The sequence below is a fragment of the Siniperca chuatsi genome, linkage group LG15 (assembly GCF_020085105.1).
Source record: "Siniperca chuatsi isolate FFG_IHB_CAS linkage group LG15, ASM2008510v1, whole genome shotgun sequence".
In the NCBI taxonomy this organism is placed as follows: domain Eukaryota; kingdom Metazoa; phylum Chordata; class Actinopteri; order Centrarchiformes; family Sinipercidae; genus Siniperca; species Siniperca chuatsi.
Window position 1 is genome coordinate 23893746 of NC_058056.1, and position 16497 is coordinate 23910242.

At 38.1% G+C, this 16497-nt stretch overlaps 1 protein-coding gene across 1 annotated transcript; it reads left to right on the plus strand.

Annotated features, from left to right (window-relative positions):
- The first annotated feature begins 93 nt into the window (after nt 1-93).
- On the plus strand, nt 94-16409 carry ezra (ezrin a). Its single transcript, XM_044166654.1, has 13 exons — nt 94-442; nt 2277-2360; nt 4153-4248; nt 5243-5517; nt 7306-7389; nt 8517-8663; nt 9034-9130; nt 9780-9943; nt 10091-10221; nt 11671-11831; nt 12404-12496; nt 13474-13728; nt 14770-16409. The coding sequence occupies exons 1-13, from the start codon at nt 431-433 to the stop codon at nt 14932-14934; spliced, it is 1764 nt and encodes a 587-aa protein (XP_044022589.1). The 5' UTR covers nt 94-430; the 3' UTR covers nt 14935-16409.
- Nucleotides 16410-16497: the final 88 nt, after the last annotated feature.

The window sequence follows — 16497 nt, forward strand, 5'->3', positions numbered from 1 at the left end:
TGCCATCAGGACGTTATCTTGATACGGTCTCTTTATGACAGCCCATGATTCACTCATGTCACCTTCAAACAGGCAACGTAAATAGTATGTCCGGGCCTATATAGCCTTGCATGTTCCGATCAAAGGTCACAGCAGTTCAGGCGCTGAGACAGGTGATTGTCTTTAGGTGAAGCTGTCTTGCCCTGCCAGGTGGTCACAGTGGATGCAAGTCTGTCAGTTTGTATGATAGTAACCAAGTTGAATCTCCTACGTCACTGTGAGTGATCTGCAGCCCAGTTCAAAGGACACAAGCCCTGCCCTTGAGTCTGCCTGCGAGAGTAGAGTGCGTTCTTTATCAGGTGGAGGTTCTGCTGGGAGTCGGTCACTGCAGCCTCGATCAGCCTGGGAAACACTTTCTTCTGCTGGAGCTCGCCCACCAACCAGAGCCAAGATGCCCAAAACGGTAAGACCCTCGTGATTTTCTTGACAAGATCATTGAATGTGTCACTAAAATGTCTCTTCCTGGTCCAAGTTTGAAAGGGGGATGGTGGGTTTATAGATTCACCTGTTATGGTTGTTGAAATATTTATGCCTAAATACTTGTGTAGAAAGACCATAAAACAAATTTAAGGGTCAATCATGTATATTTTGATAGTTTTAGTCACTTTTAGTCTTTTTTTCTATGTTGAAGCTTGTGCCATATTTCCAAGAGGCACCTATCCTTCTTGGTATTTACTCATTAACCAAATGTAGAGTTTGACCCATGTTGCACACATTCCTGGCAGAAAGAAATGCTACTAAAATGCTAATTCTTGGCTAGAGATGGGCCGTATGTTGTAGTGTGGTCGTGCATAACTGATAATAATCGTGGTAATTACCTTTGGTGACATTGGAGTGATTTGTAAATGTCAAGAGTGACTTTCACCAACAACTCATGACTGTATGGTTCAGTGGCTTTATTCTTCCACTTTGATTTTGTAAGTCAGTCAGCAATAATCGATCTTCCATCCAAAACAAAAGGAACCCTTGTGTTTTATTAGCTGTAAGTCCTAAATGCCCCCAGTTAGAGTTAGTTAAGTATTCAGCATCAGTCTGTTGGAAAACTGATAAGAAAAGCCTGCCTCTGCATTACGATTGCAACTCTGTGCTTATATTGACACTCCAAGGAGAAAGCCTCTCTTAAGAGGTCATGCTGACGTTAAACTAACTTGAAATCAAACAAAGTTATGAGTCATAGTAGCAGGTATTGCTTGTGTTGTTATGGAAAATGCTGAAAATGTGATTTATGAGTTGAATTCTGGCTTAAATTTGAACAGTTAAACAGGAAAGTAAGAGTTTTGTAGAGTCCAAAAAATACAATCCAAGTATAAAAAAAATAAAAACTCTAAAGTTCAATGCAGCAACATACTGATTGATTGTAATGGATTGCTGCTCGCATAATGCTGATTTTCACAGTCAATGATTTGAGAAGAGGTTGGCTAGCAGTGAGGAATGCAACAGTCGGAAGTTATCTTACACGTGATTATGGAAAGTGGAAACAGTTGAGAAACATGTCGGAGGTTTCATAAATGGATGTTCCAGTTTTAGTTGCCCAAGTTTCAGTGGGTTTATCTTTATGACACCTGGGGTGTGCTCTAGTGTAACTTCATAAAATGATTGTGTAACTGCTCCAAGCCCAACCTGGCCTGCAGGCCGGAGTCATGTAGTTGTCATATGTTTGTCATGCTTTTATGGAAAATATTGAGAATAACCCTTTTTTTTTCATCTGGGAAAGTCATTCTAGAAAAACTTGAAAGTTAGATTTATGCGGCAGTTTAATTGCCTTTTGTTATAAAAGATCTTACTAACAATGGTAAAGTCTGAAGGGAACTTGGCAAACAGAGGGTATTTTGATATTTGAATCTGTGTATGTGCAACCTTGTGGCACCTCGCAAGGGTAGTCCAAAGTCTATTGAGATAGTCAGCAATTATAGTTTATGAACAATCCACTTCACAGCTCCACATTAAAGGCATCCTTCACACAACTGGCTGTATTATTTGTGTTTTTTTACAATGAAAAAACTTGTGTTTCATGATGTAACCATCAAAAGCAAATGTGCCCAAATTAAAAAGCAATATTTCTACAAAATTAAAGATGTGATCTTACAGAAAACTGCACAAATATGAGAAATGCAGGACTGATGGATTCAGATTTATATCAGGGAACACATCTAAATGGAATGGAAAATAAGAGGGTTTATGTGTATCCAAACAGAAAATCTATGTCATCATGTGACTGAATGACCTTTTTGCTGCAGGTCAATGTTCGCGTCACCACCATGGACGCGGAGCTGGAGTTTTCCTTCCACCCCAACACCACAGGGAAGCAGCTCTTTGACCAGGTCTGTATGTTACAGTAGGAAAAGCACTAGAAGAGTTTACACAGATTTATAGGATCAGAGTTGTCTTAGCTAGGGCTTTGGGAACTTCAGTCTCAGTGGTTTCAGCTGATAAAGTTCTGTTCATGTCTAACCATACACTTTACTGGTATCTGACTGTTGTAAGTCAGTCAGTAAACCCTACCTGATGCTGTCAGTGGTGGAAGAAGTATTCAGATCTTTTACTTAAGTAAAAGTAGCAATACAAAATCCTGCATTCAAAATCTTATTTAAGTAAAAGTACAGAAGGTTTGTGAGAAAAACACACTTAAAGTATAGAAAGTATTTGTTATGCAGACAAATGGCCTCATGTAATTGTTATACTGTTATTATATTATTGGATTATTGCTACTGCTGCATTAATATGAAAGTAGCATTTTAATGTTGTAGATGGTCAAACTGGAACCGATTGTATCTACATTATGTAAATTTGTGTGGTTTAATCTATAACAGTGTGTCTTTTATAACCTGTTTACATGTTTTGAATGTAAAATCTTCATCAGCAAAGTAACTGGTAACTACAGCTGTCAAATAAATGTAGTGGAGTAAAAAAGTAAAATATTTCCTGAATTGTAGAGGAATAAGTATAAAGTAGCATAAAATGAAAACACTCAAATAAGTACCTCAAAATTGTACTTAAGTACAGTACGTGAGTAAATGTACTTAGTTACTTTCCACCACTAGTGGTATTATATCAAAGAGCAATTTTTAAAATCAGAGTAGTAGCATTCCCAGCTATTTCCAGACACTCCAAGTACTTGAATTATTTATTGATTATATCTACATTTATCCTGGTGGTAAAAATCATATTGTATCATACCATAGTTGAAACAAGTTAAATAAAATGCATTTTACCTGTAGAAAAGTGTACAGTACGTGCAACTAATTAGGGGTTCCATACCTGAAGGGGCATAGCACAAATCAGACTATAAATCAGGCATTGTTTGTCCAGTCATCACAAAACTTCCAGGATATGTCCAGGATATAAGAACCTGAAAGTTTCCTTCAAATCGACTGCTAGGGGGCGCTACAAGGGCAAAAAATGTGCATAGAATAACACGAATCAGACTATGAATCAGAAATTGTTTGTTTTCTTCATTCTGTTTGTGAAAATGCAAAAAAAAAGGGAGATTTCACTGCTTTTGTCACGTCTAGGCCACATTTGATCAGGTCCAGATCAAAAGCTTTAAACGTCTAACGGTCTGTGTTGGCTTGAAACCTGGAACTGCCACTTGCGGATATATTTGCACATTTCTGTTAAGTGAAAACTGCAAAACTCTTCTTGCTTCATACGGTCAAAGTTGTTAAAAGTTGTTTTTAACTTACGCCGTCTGTCTCATGTAACCCTGTTAGAAAAACTCAAAAATGCACAAACAATGAAAAGTTTACATATTAATACATTCACCCAAATGTAACTTGTACTGAAAGGTGACATCACCACCCAACAGTATGACGCCCTCTTTCCCTGGAGCCTACTGTAGAGTGTATAATTACCTAAACCTTTGTACATGACAGGAAGGCAGCGCCATGATAAAGTATATTCACCACCTCAGCTACTGTTGCAGTTGTTCAGAGTGAGACTGATGTACACATCAATCTACAGTCTTTGCATAATCCTGCTTTGTGCTGTAAATTACATTTTGTCCAAAGGTTGTTTCTTAAGGGGGCAGAATATTAGAAGCGTGATGAATGAAGAAGTAGAAGTGAAGGAGATCCCCTGTCATCATGTCTCCGTTCTTTTCTCTCTGTGTCTCAGGTTGCCAGGACCATTGGACTGCGTGAGAATTGGTACTTTGGGCTGCAGTTTGTTGACGCCAAAGGATTCATCACATGGCTGAACTCTGAAAAGAAGGTAAATCTGTGGTTTCAGATGAGTGAGTGTGATGCTAACTGACATGTTTTGTTCTTGTTCATCATCCTGTTCTGTTTACCTGTTGTGTTTCTCTACTCAAATCTACTCTAATGTTACTTGATGGACTTAATATCTTACACTATTTACTCTACTGTATCCTTCTCTTCTTAACTGTACTACATTCTACTCAACACTATATTACTCTAATATATTATTCAACTTTATCTTGTTAGCTGATCCACTGTACTTAACTCTGTCCTAAAATATTCTAATATACGTTAATGAACTGAATCTTACTTTGTTCTTTTAACTCTTTTAACTATACTCTATTTTACATTTACTTCACAAACTATCAAACCGCAGCATGTTCTGTTCAGGTGCTACAACTGACTCAGGTTGGTGGGATGTGTGTCCTGTGCAGTCAGCTTGCTGTAGCTGGTAGTTTAGTGGTTATTATGAAAATAAACATATTATAGATCAGCCTTACACCAATTTGTAATCCTATTTGTGTGTTTTTCCCCCCTAAACACAAATATGTGGATTTACATATATACTTTAGCTACTCTCCAATCTTTCCGAGTAACTCTTGGCAACTCCTACTAGTACCCCATGGCTGGGAATAACTGCTCTACTCTATTTTAGGTCCAAGATATTCTTTCTATCTTAATGTATACTGGCTCCTACTGTACTAAATTCTACTCTAATATATTTTAATATAAGTTAATAAACTTTGTCTTACTCTCTTCTGTCAAAATGTCCCTATTTAACTCTACTCTATCCTGCTTCCCTCTACTTAACTGTACCATGTTCTTCTGTACCTTATTACACACCATTGTACTCTATTCTATTCTATATTATCATACGCCTGTACTACGCCATACTGTAATGGAATACTGACATTTCACGTTTTTCTTCTCTACTCATACTTTATTTAAATCTGCTCTGTCTACCATACCTTACCGTAGTCTTTTATCATCATATCTGCTCTGCTCAGGTGATGTCCCAGGATGTGAAGAAGGAGACTACCCTGCAGTTCAAGCTGAGGGCCAAGTTTTACCCCGAGGACGTGTCTGAGGAGCTGATCCAGGACGTCACCCGGAAGCTTTTCTTCCTGCAGGTGAAGGAGGACATTCTGGGAGATGATGTCTACTGCCCTCCAGAGTCCGCTGTGCTGCTGGCCTCTTATGCCGTCCAGGCCAAGTATGGAGACTACGACAAGTCAGGGCATCATCCAGGTTACCTGTGCTCCGAGCGCCTGCTGCCCAAGAGGTGAGTGTGGGTTGGACAATGTATGAGCTCAGTTAAAGCTGGTGGTCATTTCTCTTATATTTTACTTTCTGCACTGCACTTACCAGAGACCCAGATCAACAAATACACATAGAAGAAAGAAACTTGCACAGCTAAACACAATCAAAGGCTATAAGCTTAAAAAAAGTATATGTGGAATTAGTAATAAATATATTATTAAATTGATATGTAATGAAGCCGTACAATAGCATAAAAAATGACCCATGAAGAGGTGAGAAGATGGATAGATGGATCGGACTGTCAATAAAAGACTGATAAAAACGATTAAGAAAAAGTGAACTTGTACCCAGAAGAACACGATTTTCTTTCCATTACCATGCTAAAAGACTGATTGCACTGTTTTGGAAAAAGACTTAAAAGACCAATATTAAACAATGGGTGATGCAGATTATTTGGCTATTAAGTCCTCTGAAAAGGTTACTTGTATATAAAAGGGCAAACAGGATATGTTTGATATGTTTATTGCTTTTGTTGATGAAGAGGAGGAATGAATGCTCCTTGGTGTAAACCCTGCAGAATATTTTTTATGAGCTCTCCAGACAGTTACTATGTGAAATTAATTGATTAAATATTATGTGATAATTTACTTTTAATTTAGATTTGTTCAATTAGGGAGTACAAATGTATGAACAGAATGTTTTATGTCTGCTGCTTTATGTGTTGTAAGTGCCTAAATATGTGCTTTGCTTTGATTTATGTGTTGTGTATGTATGTATTTATGTAAAAAGCATTGAACTGAACTGACTTAAAATCAGTGTTGGCAGTGCTGCAACTTCTTTTTCTTTAGCTTTTCAGATAATGAAGCTTAATCTTCAGTAGGTGACAGCGTCACCTGGTGACTATTGCAGCTCTTTAGGCCACAACTGTGTTATATTGCTTTGTGACTGAAAGTAGCAAAATGGACATTATTAATATGAAATGTTATCAAGGTGCAGTGATTTCTCTCTGCAACTTTTTGAAATTAGACAAAAACATGTGAGTTGGTCAGTGGCTTAAAAAGAAAAGTGCGTTCCAGCTTTCGCATGGCAACTACAGCAGTAGTTCCCAACCTTTTTGGCTTGTAACCCCTTAATTATATAAAATAAAGCAATGTCTACTGGTGACCTATCATCAACGCTTGCATATACCTGTGGGTTATGACCAGGTCAACCAAGGAATGATTTCTTACCGTGTTTTATTTTATAAAATAATTTTTAGAGGCCTAAAATTTTACAGGAACATCTGAAAAAATAGATATAACTTGGGGTGGTAATGGTATAAATGTTTTTTTTCTGCTTTCCTTTACTGTTAATCATCTTGTAACCCCTCAAATTCATCTTGCACTAAAGCCTAAACTACTGTCTGAATAAAACAGCACTAAAACGTCTCCTGGACTGGAAGCCAGTCAAATCCACAGTTAAAAAGATCAGAGATATTCGGATAAGGAAAGAAATCCCAACAAAGCAGAAGAACTTTACCATTTACTGATCTCTCTGGAGGCAGGGCCTGTGTGTATCAAGAAAGGTTACTTTCCATAAACTGGAAAATAAAAAAATCTGAATCCCGTTAAACTGGAAATCACCCAGCCGAATAGCTCCCTCAGTGAATTATGAACCTATGTCCTATTACGTACTCACAATTGGCAGCATAAGATGTAACAGGATAGGAAAGACATAACAATGCAGCATGTGTTTGATTTAGCTCTGTAGGTATACACAGACTGTTTACATTTTCACCAGTGGGTTGCTAATAACTCATCTTTCTCCTCAGAGTGCTGGAGCAACACAAGCTGTCCAAGGAGCAGTGGGAAGAGAGAATCCAGGTTTGGCACGAAGAGCACAGATCGATGCTGAAGTAAGTGATAAATACTCTGATGTAAATCTCCTCCTGAAGAATGACTGTATTGGCAACTCTACCGTGTATCTATCTTCATTTTAAACCAAGACTATGTGACTTTTTAATGAATAAATAACACAATCTTCCTCTTACAAGTGAAAAGTTAAATTCATAAGCAATAAAACACACTCTTACTCAATTCACTATACTCAGGGGTTTTACTGCTGCAGCCTTACTTGGTCTGGTATGACCAGTAGCTGTGTTTGCTAACTTGTGTTTCACAGATAAACATTTATTTGATTTGATCTCAAAAGTAAAACAAAAAGTAAACGCATGATTCAGTGTGTCCTGTAATTGCCACTTGTGGCCACATGGGCCGCTGCTGCACAAAAGTTAAATCAGCACCTCCATGTTTTTGCTCAGGATCAAGGTTGGATAACATTTTACAGAATTTATTGCACCAGATAAAGCTAAATGTACATTTTCATCTGCAGTCCATGGGTGGAGGCAAACAGTGATGTGCAGGCTGACATAATAAATTTAACAATAACAGACAATTTGGTGAATTAACACTTTGCAAGTTGAAATTCAGTATTGAATCTACTTACTGAATGTGAATCTTTGTCAATCCGTTGATTAATCTATTTAGGTTTAGCTTTAGACATTTGTAAATATCAAAAAATTAATATTAAATATAAATTCAAAGACGGGCATGCAGAGAACTAAAAATCTAAAATTCCCACACGTGTTAAGTATTTGCTATTTAACTAAATGACTACATACAATACAAGTGTTGTAAATTGCCTAAAATTAAAAGAGAAGATGAAGGCTTCACTAATACATTTGTTAACACATTTGTGTATTTTACCAACTTGGAACCAGATCTAAATGGAGCTGGCTATGGGAAGCCAACCCTACTTAAGGTCTTAGTCTTAAGTTTAAACCTAGTTTCTGAGGTCACACACATCCTGGTGTAGTTGGAACTAACCATTTTCTCTCACCTATTTGAGTAAAGATAAATAAATTAATTGAATAGGAAATTATATCATAAACTGTAAGATCATTTACGCTCATGCAGTTTGTGTATCTGTGTGTGTTCTTCCATGTTTCTGTCTACCGTCTAACCGCCTGTTTAACCTGAACAGGGAAGAGGCCATGATTGAGTACCTGAAGATTGCGCAGGACCTGGAAATGTACGGCGTCAACTACTTTGAGATCAAGAACAAGAAGGGGACAGACCTGTGGCTGGGAGTCGACGCTCTGGGACTTAACATCTATGAGAAGCAGGACAGGTAAGTCAATGTATCAGTGACTGCAGTACAGTACTTACTTATTACCGTCTCTCCTAACATCATAGGTGAAGCGTGTATTTATTTGATGACATACAGTGGTAGACAGGAGGGCAACACATGAGCAGTCATTGACCTCTGCTACCTTCCCTTCCAGTCGGTCAAGTTTTAAATATCATGTTTGGCTGCATGGCTGTTGTTTTGAAGAGGCCATTGACCTAGTTCTCTTGATTCTACCACAACATGAACATACAAGGTCTCACTGGCCTGTTGCTCTGATAGCTCATGTGTCAATATATTCAGTGAAACGATTTTTTTTTTTTTAACATGCTGTTGAATTTGTGTGATCACCTCTTTTTTCTCCGTCCTCCAGGCTGTCCCCAAAGATTGGATTCCCCTGGAGTGAAATTAGAAACATTTCTTTCAGTGATAAGAAATTCATCATCAAGCCCATAGATAAGAAAGCTAATGTAAGTGTTTTATGAGTCTTACAATCCTAAGTAGCATCTCAAGTGTCTGTAAATGTGTTAGAAAGAAGATAAGTTAGATGGGAATGCAGACTTGCACCACGAAGCACCATTAATGTTTGATTTTAGTTAATGGCAGAATAAGTAGGATTTGTCGGTTGCTGTTTGTAAACACATGATTCAAAGTTGGCCCCTTGGGCCCCCCCAGCTCAGAGCGAGAGAGAGAGCTAATGAAGAGAAGGAGCAGCGTTAGTGAGAAAAAAGCAGTGAATCAGAGAAATAAAATGCTATTTTCTGATTTATTCATGGCGGTTATGTTCTGAAGCACAAATAAAATCACCCACACCTCCGCACAACCCTGCGGGAAGGAGCCAGCTTCATCCTGTTCGCTGCTCTCTGCTCTGCGTGTAGCTCAGACCTGACCTATCTCCACACTTTCATAATCATATCCTTGATATAAAGAAAATTGAACATAAACTTTTAGGAAGCTTCTTTGTCAAATAAATGTGGAATAAATTTTGATTTAAAAGGTTAGAGGTTTAGAGACGATCTTTGGATGTAGCCTAAGCAGCTCAGTGCTGTTTGGACATATATGAAACGAAACCAAACTGCCCCTGACATGATGTTTTCTTTTCTTTTTTTTCTTTCCAAGGATTTCATATTCTATGCCCCACGACTGCGAGTCAACAAGCGCATCCTGCAGCTGTGCATGGGCAACCATGAGCTGTACATGCGCCGCCGCAAGCCTGACACCATCGAGGTTCAACAGATGAAGGCTCAGGCCAAAGAGGAGAGGCTGCAGAAAAAGATGGAGAGGTAGGGGAAGGGTTATCAAGTTGAAGCAGAATACTAATCAATTTACAAAGTCACATGTGTTACTTTAATGGCCTTAGACAGACTAAGCATTTGAATTTGAATTCAGGCTGTGATTAAAATGTATAATCAGTCTTTTGTGTTCTGCAGGGATCAGCTGGAGGCTGAGAAGAAGAAGAGGGAGGCCATCGAGAAAGAGAAGGAGAATATGGAGAGAGAAAAGCAGGAGCTGATGATGAAGCTTCACCAGTTTGAAGAGACAACCAAGAGAGCAGAGAGAGGTGAGACAGAGACCCTTTGAATTTGGTATTCTCATCATTACAGACCATATTGGTCATATTATGCTGCAGAAAAAAACAACTGTGGACAACATAAGTAAGTCAACAGTATAATTTATGCTGTATTATAGATTTCAAACTTAGACATGTAACATGACTTTACTGCCCTCTTCTGTTTATTTGCTTGAAAGTTAAGAAAGAGTTACTTAAGGGCACATGTTTGTATTTGCTTGCAAATACTCGAGGTCACTACCACAATACTTTGCCAGGGTCAGAAATGAACAGTGCTGTCAAGTCTTAATCTGCATCAAATGGCTTTTAAACACGTTTTTGTATTCAAGGATGATTGTAGCCAGAACTGCCGCCCCATGCGAAAGTGAAAGAGTGAGTGAAAGGGGGTGCAGTCTTTAAATAGGGAGTGATCAGGCAAACTCAATCAGGAAAATGAGAGGTGAAAACAAGAGCCAATTAGTGACGAGGAAGGGAAGTGAGGTAAAGGATGTGAGGTAGGTGAAGAAAGGAAGACAAGAATAAAAGAATATTGGGATCTTTAATACAGGGTCCATACGCCAAAAAGGTCAGGAACCACTGCCTTAAGTAATTAAATTTAGGAATTTGGCTTGACAGCAGACTATCTATCATTCAAGATTCACATTCAACAACTTAAAAAAGCAAACTAGGTTTCTTGTATAGAATTAAAGGATATCTGTCTTCTCCCAACCGTAAAACTATTGTGCAGTCAGCCTTCATGTCTGTCCTTGACTATGGAGATATTCTGTATTGTCACGCTGCCCCATCAACACTTCAGCAGTTAAATCCTGTGTATCACAGTGCATTACGCTTTATCACAAATGACAAATTTCGTACTCATCATTGTTCTCTGTATCACACGGTTGGATGGACGTCCTTACAGTCAAGAAGAAATAGCCATCTCATGTTATTCATCTATAAAGCTTCCAAACCACCTCACATCTCTTCTCTCGTCTAAATCTAGTAACTACAGTACACGATCCAGTAACTACCTGACCTTAGATATCCCTCATGTATGCACTAATGTTGGCAGAACTGGGTTCAGGTACTATGCACCTTTTTAAATGGAATGAACTGCAAACTGCCCTCAAACTACAGTCTTACATTCCCCTTGGAGATTTTAAAACCTTATTATCTGAATTCTTCAATGATTCTTGTAAATGTTTTAATTAATTATCTTGTTTATTGTGTAGTTGTAGTGATTCTGTTTTTGTTTGTGTTCTTTTGAATGTTCTTGTTCTCAGTTCTCTGTATATATAAGATATCTTAATCTTAGTGAGACTGCCTGATTAATAAAGATTAAATAAAAAATAAATTGTCCCAGAAAAGCACCATAATGCAGCAAAAATCAGAGTGATTCATTTTTCACCCTGTACAATACATGATAGATTTTTCCTGTGTTTCACTGACTTTGTCCTATAGAGCTTCAGGAGCAGCTGGACAGGGCCATGAGACTGGAGGAGGAGAGGAGGAGGGTGGAGCAGGAGGCGGCCCGGCTGGAGGCTGAGAGGATGGAGGCCATAATAGCCAAGGAGGAGCTGGCCAGGCAAGCTGAGGACCAGATAAAGAGCCAGGAGCAGCTGGTGAGTACACGGTGCAAGAAATACTGAAATCCTTCACGTGAGAAAAAGTCGTGATAGAAAAACACTCATTACAAACAAAGCTCCTATATTCAGGATAAACACAAATTAACTGCTTTAACTGCAGGTTGAACTAATACATCCTTGTTTGGGGGATTTTCCTGGGATTACATTTCTCTTACAGCTTGAGAAAATTCTGTAAGACTCTTTCTCACTTTAAAACTCTTTAGAAAACGTCACATATTCATTATGTCATTGAGCTAAAACAAGGCTATTTTTATGTTTTTGTGATATTTTATGAGCTTATCGGAAGTTAAATGTGAAATCTGTAAAGCAAGAAGTAAGTACAGCTTTCAGGTAAATGCACTGGAATTAAAAGTACTATATTTATTCACTTTACATTTAAACTATTATTAAATAAATGTTGAATTCCAGTCATAAGTGTTTGATCGCCTTCAGTTTTTTTGTCCGTCCATTCATAAAATGTCACCTGTTCCGGATAATTCAGGTTGCTGAGGTAAACAGGTGTCTATTCTTGGGCTTTTTGACGACACGGTTTGTGCCTCCTCCCGCAGGCTGCAGAGCTGGCTGAGTACAGCAGCAAGATCGCTGTGCTAGAGGAGGCCAAGAGAGTCAAGGAGGAAGAGGCTGAGTCATGGCACAGCAAGGTGAGTTTCCAACACCCGATCAAAGGATGTACATCCTCCTTGAAGTCACAGGGATTACCTGGAAAATGTCAGAACACGCCATTTCCTACTTGGAGGGGGGGAGCAACTTTAGTTCCCCTATTTAGGATTCATAAGCAGTATATAAATACTTAATAAATGATTGTATGCAGATTAAATGTCTGTATATAGCTTATAATTGCTAAAAAGCGGGACTTAGTACTGTGTAAAAGTACTGTGTAAAGATCAACAGATATCTCATCATCTAGCTCAGTAATACATGAATACTGACCATCCATGAATAAAGGTTTGAGGCTCCTCACATTCTAAAGGGAAAGTCCCTTTAAGTGCTTGTAGTAATGGAAGAAAAATATATATCCATATCAAAATCTGTTGCATTGCCGTGCACATTTCATATTTGCAATTGTGACATATGTACATTTTACTTTTTCACATATATTTATAATTTTTTTATATTCAATTTTACACCTTTTATATTTCTTTTTTCTAATCCTTATTTTTCACACTAGTCTGTGACAAATAAAGCTTACAATCCTTGAATAAATGACCCAATATATTTATAGGAATACATCAAGCCAACAAGTCGTCATAAAACAGTTTTTCAAAAGAGAAATTAAGACCTGAGATCAGAGTCCGGCTCTGCTTGCTAGTTTCATTTGTCCATAAACTGGTCACAGTCAAACTGATACTTAACAAATGTCAAAACTTACAGTATGTATGTTTAGATCATATGTTGTATGGTGTTAACTATCAGCAAGTCAAACTACAACACAGTGAATGACCCTGATATCCATCACAACCTATTTTTCTATTTTTGGGTACCTCTTTAACATCTGGCCAGGGACAACCGAGGAAAATTAGCTTTTTAGGCTAACTCTGGTTCATTTAAAGTTTTTTGTCCTGTTGATTAATGAGCACTGTCCCTGTCAAATAAACTAAACCTCTCCTCTTCGTCCCAGGCTAAGGAAGTGGAGGAGAGTCTGATTAGGACGAAGGAAGAGCTGCACAGTGTGATGAGCTCTACTAATTCAGCTCCTGCTGCCGCTCCTGCTTCCTCCTCCTCCTCTTCGGACAGCGAGAGCGACCACGAGCACAGCGAAGAGAACAGCACCTACAGCGCTGAACTGCAGACACAGGGCATCAACGACCACTACCAGGAGGAGGAGCGACTCACCGAGGCAGAGAAGAACGAGCGCCTGCAGAAGCAGCTAAAGGTGAGTTCAGGGAGTTCAGTATAGGATTTTGACAGTACTGCTTTAGCCCTAAAATCTTTTCATGGTCAACCACAGTTTAGGTAAATTGTCATTTTTACCTGCTCTGATTTGAATACACAGTAGAAACTTATATTACACATGTTTGCGTTGGATTTCATTTGATTTGTGAAATTTAAAAGTACATGATAATGATAAAAAAATAATCCATGTAACAGTCCACCCCAAAGAAAAGAAAACATTTATTTCAATATTCTCCCTAGATGGAAGATAAAATAACTATTTCAGTCCTGGTCAGTTCTCAGTTTGGACCAAAGAGTGATGATATTAGAGGAGCAAATTGATTGTCAAGATGCACATAGAGCTGCTATAATTGGGGATTATTTAGGTTTTACAGCTTGAAGCTTAGTTTAGAGATCCCCTCCAGACATGTTATGTCATGCTGTGTCAATACTCTGCTTTGAATAATGTGGAATAATTTGTGTCTAGAGAAATCTACAGGAAAAACAATTGCTCAGTAGCTTCAAATTTTTCACCTACCTAAGGCCTGATGGGAAACTTCAGGACGTCCCAATCAAAGAGAAAAGGTCTCCATCTGGCCTCAGCATTTTGCACTGATACTCAACAATCATACAAAGAGAAATTCATCATAGACTTACTGTCAATCCACCAGAATGTACTGCAGCCACCAGACAGGTCGTGTTTTGATAACACGAGCCTCAATTCTTCTTAACTGCTAAACCTCACATGTGACCTACAGCTGAGTAACAAGCATAGAGTTATAGAGCAAGCTTATTCAATGTAAAACTGAGATCATTCATCATTCTGAAAAAATCATTCTGGGACATTTGAGCAAATCACTAACTGATGAAGTAGTTAAAGTAAATGGCAGCACTCAAGAAGTCTTGTAAGCACCAAACATTTCCACACAAGTGGAAAGAATGTACCAATGTGAGAATATCTAAACTTGGAATTTTTTTAGTGTAAACATCTGTGAGGAGTATCTCCTTGTGGTTTAATAACCAGAGTTTCTTCCCTCCACAGGCCCTGAGTTCAGAGCTGGAACAAGCCAGAGACGACAACAAGAAGACCCAGAACGATCTGCTCCACGCCGAGAATGTCCGAGCCGGCCGCGACAAGTACAAGACCCTGCGTCAGATCCGTCAGGGCAACACCAAGCAGAGGGTTGATGAGTTTGAGGCCTTGTAGAAAACTCAGAGACCTGAAGATCTCTCCCAAATACCTCCACGAAGGCTCTGATCAGCAATGTTTTTAGTTTAAGTGTGATGTAATTGCAGTAACACCTGATTTTAAAGACCCAGAAAAGCATGGAGCTGATCTGTGTAAAAGTTTATTTTATCGGTTTAACTTTTGCTTGAAAGCACTGTTTTGTTTTGCCTTGTTTTTCTTTGTAGCACTCAAACATCTCCAATGTGCTTTTTTGTCCCATTAAAACATTAAAACATAGCAGCTGATATACTGCATGAACAAAGCTGGTATGTGAGGTGTTCTGTAGAAATGATGTGTTATGATAAACGATCAAAAAAGTGCAATTTGGCTTTGCAGTTTTATATTATACCAAACTGAAGTGGCCATATTTAGATTTATTTAATGAATGTCCCATATTGCAATCACTGCCTTTTAGAACTGCAACTAACGATTATTTTTATTATTGATTAATGTATTGATTTTGTATGCATTGAACCCAAACATATTACATTTATAACAATATAAAATAGACAAACAGCAAATTCTCAGATTTGAGAAGCTGAAACCAGAGAATGTTTGGCATCTTTGCTTGATAAATGACTTAAAACGATTAATCGATTACTAAAATTTTCTGTTGATCAACTAATCGATTAATCTATTATGTCCAAATAACATTGCAATTCATTTAACTGGCTTTAATATGCTTCACTTGATAAGTCTTTACATCAGCGTTACAAGATGAATATTTTAGATATTTCTGATGGGAGTTCACCACACAGGAACCTTTTGGACCCTTATGTTATTTAAATTACTTTTTCTGCTTTAAGTGTTACATTCTTAATTTAAAGGATATTAGCCTCCTGTTTATGTAGTGTTATATATTTTAGGTAAAATCTAGATAATCTAATTTACTCTTAAAGAGGCCATTTAGTTTTTTTTAAAGAATGGCCAAAATTGAAGCCGCAGAGCCTGAGATATCCCGAATTTGTAGTCTCTAGTATGGGTCAAACTCCAACAACACTGGATCCTACATTTCCCATAATGCAATAGACCCAACCGGACTCTTAAAACGCCCACGACTTTCATTCACCACACCTGCACTTTGTAACACAGACTTTCTGTTCTGTTTTAAATAAATGTGTAGTCTCAAATCCAAACCCAGGTAACTCTGATGACATCACTGTGACATCATCAGGGTCATTTTATTTTTCAACCTTTGAAAAGCTCCTTCAGAGCCACAGAAGATATTATAGCTGATATGAATTTGTTTTCACAGGCTGAGGAGTGCTCCTTGTTATGACTGAACTGTGGAATGATCCTTTAAACCAGCATTAACAGACTTTACATTGCAGCTTTACATTCAGGCAGGAGAGCAAATAAAGACAGTGGTAACTCTCTGATGTCAAACTTGTATGTATGATATCATAAATATTGTCCTCTTCCATGCCATAAAATAATAAAAGCATACATTGTCATTCTTTTTTTTTTTATATAATCATACAGTGTGACACAAGTTGTGTTTAAAGAATCCTGCAGCCTGCTCACCCTGAAAAGGATGTGGCT